Source organism: Engystomops pustulosus, chromosome 6 (assembly GCF_040894005.1).
Source record: "Engystomops pustulosus chromosome 6, aEngPut4.maternal, whole genome shotgun sequence".
Lineage (NCBI taxonomy): Eukaryota > Metazoa > Chordata > Amphibia > Anura > Leptodactylidae > Engystomops > Engystomops pustulosus.
The window spans coordinates 28,631,400-28,639,407 of NC_092416.1; the positions used below are offsets into that span (position 1 = coordinate 28,631,400).

Consider the following 8,008-nt stretch of genomic DNA (forward strand, 5'->3'; position numbering starts at 1 on the left):
GGAAGGAGGCCAGGGATAACAAATCTGAGAAGATTATCACAGTCCCAGCGCCTGAGTCTATGAGTAATGACCCTGGTTTATCATTATGGATTTTTATAGTAGATTTCCTTGAAAAACTGTGCAGCAACCCTCCAAAAAGTTTCATGTGTGCAAAAGAAACCAATCTTTTATAAACTCCCCCCATGGCCCACGTAATGTACAGAGCACAAGGTTTCACCATTTTTTGTGCATAATTTTATTTTTTTCCACACGGCAAAAGATTTTCTTGAGAAGAATTTTCGGCTTTTGACACAATTAATAGTGAAAGTGATTTATTTTTCAGTATCTGCCCTCATACAGTCACACACCCGCCCCAGTGCTGGCACTACACATCAGTCATCAGCTCTACACAACAACACATAGTTATACTCCGTCTGCCCTCCTGATTGGACAACACCGCTGACACTCTGGAGTTACACAACAAATGACACACAGAGCCCGCCCTATTTCCATGGAGACAGCAGAGGTTATTCAATGCACCATCGAGACGAAACAACAGACGCAGAGCGGCCTGGAAATTCCATAGATGACGCGGTCAGAAAGGACGGCCGCTCTATACCCGCCCTTAGCGTAGAATTCTGGACTTTATAGTCGTCTCTATGGTCTTTTGCTGCGCCGCGAGCGGTATTATGGGAACTGGGAGGAGTGGAAAGTTGCAGAAGGAAAAATGGCGGCGGTCGTGTTATCCTTGAGACGTAGCGGGTCTGTCCTGAGGACGGCGGGGGCGCTACAGGTCAGAGAAATTAGTCGCTGCGGTACTGTGCTCATGTGTATGGGAGTGGGCTGGGGGCCTACAGGTGCTGTCACTATATTCCCTGTTATTGGGGCGTCATGGCTGCAAGTGCACCTGTATATGACTCCCATCATCCATACCTATCCCTATAGGGTGCAGTAATGTCTGCTAATCACTTAGTAGTGCCCAGGCTGCCATGTTCACCCATCTATCCCGCTTCCTCGTTGTGGACTAACCAACCACTATACTGTCCTGACACTAAGCTGAGAAATACACAGGCCTCATGAGTGACTGCAGGTGCCCTGGTCGATATGGCTGCCCACCAAGACGACTAAGCTAATCTAGCCTGGTTCTGGTACTGTCCAAGATCCATAACAGGGCAACAACCCCATCTCCAGCTACCTGACAGTCATGAGTGCACGGAGAGAGCGAAATTGTTACCCAATAAGACCAGCAGCCATAACATACACTGGGGGTAGGAAGACTGTATTCTTAGTCTATGCAAGACTGGACCCAGGTGGTGTCAATAAAGAACCCTCTGTGCTGCAATTCACTAAGAGTGTGCACCCGATATCCTGCATGTGTCGCTTCCCCGCTCAGGTCCGCCGGAGTTCACCTTCTTCTTCCTGGTGCATTGTCTTGCAACACAATTTGAATCTTAAATCCCGCGCTCAGTCCGAATCAGTCGCATCGTCAGGCGGCACGCCCCCCGATTTTTGTCGCATGCAACAGAATCCCAGCGCAGACACCTATTAAATACCTGTCAAAGCTGCGCAAATCCCAAAACAGCGTATAGTCTGACGAAAGTGAGATCAGCGACCCTTAGTAAATAAGCCCCAGTGATTAGATAATTATCTTACCTTTAAGATTACTATAATTTGCTCAATTGGCTATTTAAGCACAGAACATGCTTGCATGAATATTTGGATTCTATTAACACTATATAAGCCTAAAAGTTATTTATACGTTTTACTGAAAATTTCATACTCAAATAGTGAGAGGAGTATTATTGGGTAATAATAAGAGAGAAACTTGTGCATCTGCCCAATCCTGAAACGATAAAACTAACCCTATTGGCTTTCTATTCACTGCCAAAACCAATATCTAACGCATGAAGGAAAGACAAAACTCTCAGAGCATTTCATTACCTCATAACTTGATATTGCATAACATCATGATGTCACCATTGGCATTTAAGGGACCATAGACCTCTTTCAGGAGTGTGGACCCCCTTCCCAATATCAGAAATCTTCTGTCTGTACAGACTGGCTACTGCAGTGTTCATATGATAATAATACAGACATGTAATGCATGACAGATACACACAATACCAGGTATAACTGTTGACTAGAAGGGGTGTCCCTTGAAAGTAAAAGCTATAATCAATGGGATTGTTTCTGTAACATGACTATTCGTGCAGATTTCTATAGGTCTTTGTTCAGGGGATTGAGCGAAAAAATATTTAATGGGATCTTGTGATTTTTTTTGCAAATTTCCACACTGCGGGGTGTCTAATGGACAAGCAGGAGTGAAGCTGACACAGAAAATTGATTGTGGTGGCTGTGATGTAACAGCAGTGGTCTCCTTTATATTTCTTAAAGGGAATGTCTGTAGCCTCTGTGTAATGGCACTTTTCTGTGTCTGTTTTACATTAAATGAAAAATTTTGTATAGCAGAGAGTAGTAAGTGACTTGTATTGTTCACTTATCAACTTGAGACCAAAGGTTATGTCATTAGACGCCAGCACCTTTCCTGACTGGTCAGGCCTGGGTGGCCACATCACCGCTTATCTGCAGTCAGCCGTTTAATGTACCTGTCACACCTTTCCACTGGGCAACTTAATTTAACAGTAAGAAAACAATCCAAAAAGTTTTTATTTTAAAGAAAATCTACCAGCAAAGTCAATGCTTGATAAACCAGGGGCACTTACTCATAGATCCAGGCACCGTGACTGTGATAATCTTCCTATATTTATTATCCATTGCCTCTAAAATCAACTTTTAATATTATTCTAATGAAACAGAAGGGCTCTTGGCGTGTTACAGAAGCTTGGGCTCCGGCTTCACAGGAAGTTGTCTCACCCTCCCGGAAAAGTCGGCAGCATTGAGCACACGGTGGAGGGGGAAGTGCTCTTTCAGAATGTAACAACATGTGAATCGGCAGCACAGTGGGGCTCTGGCTTTTCATTAGCATAAATGTAAAAGTTGATTTTAAAAGGAAGGAGGTTATGTATAACAAATATAAGAAGATGACCAAAGTCACAGCACCTGGATCTATGACTTGGTGTCCCTGGTTTATCATGATGGATTTTCATTGTAGATTTTCTTTAAAGGGCAACTCTCTCCCTTCCCCCCCACCCCCCTCCCCAACTCCCCCTTCCCCCTCCCCCCTCAGCTTCTGTCATTAAATTCGAATGGACCAAAGTATTCACATGAGCTGCAGTCTTTTACTCCTTGCCAGACAAAACGCCATAGAGTGTATAGCTGTGCTTACAAGGGGTCACGTGAAAAATGGTTGTGACGTTACTGTCCAGCACGACATTTCAAACTACTAATCGATGGATCCTTTTATCACATATCGAGGGTCAACACTGGTTCTCTGTTCATTTGGCATGTTGTATGTATGACTCGATGTAAAGTATGCAATTTATATTATATTTTACGGTCATTCTGGACTTCTGATCACATCACATAACACATAACACATATCTGTACATACACGGATGTCTGCTGAATATCCTCTCTTCCAAAAATTTGCAGATTTCCAGAGGAGCTCAGTCCGCTGCCGCACCAGCCGCTCAAGCCGCAGCCCGTATAAAGAAATTTGCAATTTACAGATGGGATCCTGACAAGCCTGGGGATAAGCCCCGCATGCAGACCTACGAGATTGACTTGAATACGTGAGTAAACCTGTTGGGGAAGCTCAGCGATATGTGCTGCCTGAGGCTCCTGATTAGATATACCAGACTAGTATTGCAGCAGTAGGGACTACTGTACTCATCAGGCCTATAGAGTACCAAAAGATTGACAAATCTGTAGTTCTACAGCGCTATCTTATTCCAATTTACAAATCATGGGATTTTTATTCAAACATGGATGGCTCATTATGTTCCTGGTCATGTGATATTGCACAGGTGCACGGCTCGTTGTATATCAGCGTATAACAGCAAGCGTAATTAATGCATATAAAGGCTAATCAGTAAAACAGTGATATTGCTACATTATTCTCACCAGTAAATGCTTGATCTTCTTTTCTTTCTCCAGTTGTGGCGCTATGGTTCTTGATGCGCTCATCAAGATTAAGAATGAGATGGACCCCACCTTGACTTTCCGCAGATCATGCAGAGAGGGTGAGATATATTCCAATTCATATAGCAATGCCTAGTGCTATCCTGGCATCTGTACTGACCTCTACTACTTCAATTCTTCAGGTATCTGCGGCTCATGTGCCATGAATATTAATGGTGGGAACACGCTGGCATGCACTTTGAAGATTGACACCAACTTAAATAAAGTGACAAAAATCTACCCACTTCCTCACATGTATGTTGTGAAGGATCTAGTGCCTGTAAGTGCTTCAGCTGTGATAACAAGTTTTCTTAAGGGGCTCACTCATCAATTGGGTAATGTAAACTCCCTAATAACAGATGGAAACTCTTGTGTATCCTACCAGCATCTAGCAACTAGAATGATCATTAGGTGCCCCTTGGCCAAACCTCTGATATTTCACAAAGCCCATGTAACTGTTTGTAAACTTGACAAGTGGCCTAATAATTTTTTTTCTTGTCTTCTGAAGGATTTGAGTAACTTCTACGCTCAGTATAAATCCATAGAGCCCTATCTGAAGAAGAAGGATGAGTCCAAAGAAGGGAAGGAGCAATATTATCAGTCCATTGAGGATAGAGACAAGCTAGTAAGTCTGGGTGCAATATGAGCTTGTCCAAATTGAGAAAATAATTGATATTGTTTGTGTAGTGACAAGTCATACAATTTTCCAATATACTTTATGTATATATCAATTCCTCACAGTTTTCTAGATATCTGCTTTTTGTCGTTTGACAGAAAGCTTCATTGTTTACTTTCTGTGGATAGAAACCGATCCTGGTCATGTGATGTCACACAGGTGCGTGGCTCGTTATAACCCTGGTCATGTGATGTCACACAGGTGCGTGGCTCGTTATAACCCTGGTCATGTGATGTCACACAGGTGCCCGGCTTTTTATATATATGAGTAGAACAGCAAGCAGAGATCTAGAAAACTGAGGAATTTATAGAGCAAGTATATTGGAAAATTGTGTAACTTTATATAACACAAAAAAAATCACTTTTTTTTTTTTTTTTTAAGTGGACAACCCCTTTGATACTGAGTATGCACAATTATTTAACTTGTGTCTTTTAAAATATGAACAGATGGCACAATCAAAACTGACCGCAATTCCTTCATTTGCAGGTGCCTGTTATTTTAACTTCAAACTGCAGTAGTGTAGTAGCCTGTTATAGACTTGTAGAATAATTTCATAATTGATACTTAAAAGAACACTTCAGTCAAAGTTAGTTCATTGAATAATCCATACTGCGGGACCTTAAGCGAGGAGAAGGACTCTAATTCCTAGGACCTTGCTAGTACCTAGAGGCATGCTCCTCCATTCCAGAACTGTACAATTCAATCAATCAGCTTTGACTGGAGTGTCCCTTTAAAATTCATCTCTCCTTGAAAGACAATGCTGTAACAAACTTTACTGCCCCAGAGTTACATTCTATGTTTTACTTCCAACAGCGCAGATGAATGGCATTGTGTGAGAGCTGCATGGAGAGTATATTAATGTCATGTATGCCCTGTTTGTACTTTGATTCTGTCTACTATCATATCATCCATGGGTTGTAATATTAGCCTGTCCTCCATGCAAGGAATGACCCCCATCTTTTGTCTGAATAGGACGGCCTCTATGAGTGCATCCTCTGTGCTTGTTGTAGCACAAGTTGTCCCAGTTATTGGTGGAATGGTGACAAGTACCTGGGTCCAGCAGTCCTCATGCAGGTAATTTGCTTCGGTTGACCACTTGACATAGAATTAGGGTAAGCATATTTTGCATACTTGTCTACTACTTTTTGTGAGGATTAATTTTTGCATTTTGACTTCCAAAGCTGACCAGAATACTAATGGGTTTAACTGCTCTGAATGTGATACAATGGCAGAAACCGGGGCTCAGATTCAGGTCCTTTTTTCATCATCAAACATGTCTGGTTCATTGGAGAATTCTGTGACTAAATAATCCGCTTAGTTTATGTAATTTACGGCTGATCTCCCAGTTTTTGGATTTTATGGCATCTTTGTAATCATTTCCTTCCTGATTTTCAGGCTTATCGGTGGATGATTGACTCCAGAGACGATTACACAGAGGAACGATTAGCCAAGCTGCAGGATCCCTTCTCCCTGTACCGCTGCCACACCATCATGAACTGCACGAGGACGTGCCCCAAGGTAAGACCCTAAACCCACTCTGATAGTCAGTGGTCTGCCTATAGATATATTGGGAATTGCAGATGTCACTTTTTCCTGAAGCCTTAAACGTTTGGAGCCATACTGTAGAGGTCAGAATTAGTGGTCTTCCATCTCTGTTGTCCATCTATAGAGTTACATCTATATATCTGATATTTTATGGATATGCAATTGTTACCTTTTGGAATCCTTGCCTCAGTTTGTAAAATTGCACATGCTTCTTGGGGTGTAACTAGAGTATAGGACATGATGTATCTCATGCATCTTCTGTGTTACCTGCACTGTAATAAATCACATCTTTCTTGTTTTAGGGCTTAAACCCTGGCAAGGCCATTGCCGAAATTAAGAAAATGATGGCAACCTACAAGGAGAAAGCAGCCCATGCATAATATGGCTCCCTCTATAGGTGAAGCTCCACGCACAACCGCCCCTTCCCCCTGAGGGGAGTTCAGCGCTAATCCTGATATCCATCTATTGTGCTGCTTAATGTGTTACGCTTTATGGAAGTGAACTAAATTACTAAAGTGTACACTTCTTTATTTACTTCTAAATATTAAAGATTTTTTCTGTGGGAGTGTGCAGAGTTAATGCAGTAAAATGTTAAGAAATGTGGAGGGAGAATTGGTCTGTAGGTGTATGGTGGGAGCATTGCATGTAGTGCTTCTGGAAATTACTATGGACCTTATGTCTGTTGTACAGTCACTGACAAATTGTAATAAGTGTATAAGATGTCTGTGATATATTACCATAATTCAGCCTGTATGATGGACACATGGTTGTTATACATATCAGTAAGTCATGTAACTACTATGAAATGAAGAATATATGATACACCTTTTTTCAGCACCCTTTAAGGTCTTTATGGACTATATATCGGTGATGGCGAACCTATGGCATGGGTGCCAGAGGTGGCACTCTGATCCCTCTCAGTGGGCACTCAGGCTGTTTCCCCAGGACAGAATTCACCTGATAGGAGATTAAGGGATACTCCTGCAGGCCCAGGTAGCCCAGGACGTGACACGCTGAGTGTTATTTTAAAGTGAAGCATCCGGGTCTACCCGAGACTGCAGGGAGAGAAGGTACAGACAGGGTCAGATTATCATCGAAGCTCCTGCTCTTGGTTGTCGAGGGAAGCTCCAAAGGCAATTTGAATTTTCCCTCCTTCTGTGAACAATTTTGGTTTCCTCAGTAACGTTGAAAGCTGTGGTATAGCACGGAGCAAAAAGATTGCAATAAGTTACTGTCTAAATTGCTGTGTTGGCACTTTGCGATCAATAAGTGGGTTTAGATTGCAGTTTGGGCACTCGGTCTCTTAAGGGTTTGCCATCACTGCTATAGATGATCATATTTGAGGCAATGATGTATCCTTCACACTGTTTCAGTGGGGGAAATAAGTATTTGATCCCTGGCCTATTTTGCAAGTTTTCCCACCTACAAAGTAGGGACAGGTCTAATTTTTATTATAGGTACACTTTAACTGTGAGATGGGGGAAAAAAAGTCCAGCAATTATGTTGTATGACTTCTAAATAATTAGAAATTTATTACATAAAATTTGAACCCATAGATAAGTAGAATGGAATATTTAGTACAGAAACAAATTAGAGATCAGACATTTCCTGTATTTCTTGGGATTTTGGCCCAGTCCTCCATACACATCTTACAGGTTTCTGGAAAAGATTGGGGTAATTTTATCATTATAGCGGCTCCTTATGACAGTTCTATGTCTGCCTTTGGAG

The 8,008-nt window shown here is 42.0% G+C and overlaps 1 protein-coding gene across 1 annotated transcript; it reads left to right on the forward strand.

Annotated features, from left to right (window-relative positions):
- Nucleotides 1-612: 612 nt before the first annotated feature.
- SDHB (succinate dehydrogenase complex iron sulfur subunit B) lies at nt 613-6,845 on the forward strand. The gene is made up of 8 exons (XM_072155275.1): nt 613-772; nt 3,532-3,671; nt 4,036-4,121; nt 4,203-4,339; nt 4,568-4,684; nt 5,708-5,809; nt 6,131-6,253; nt 6,583-6,845. The coding sequence occupies exons 1-8, from the start codon at nt 707-709 to the stop codon at nt 6,658-6,660; spliced, it is 849 nt and encodes a 282-aa protein (XP_072011376.1). The 5' UTR covers nt 613-706; the 3' UTR covers nt 6,661-6,845.
- Nucleotides 6,846-8,008: the final 1,163 nt, after the last annotated feature.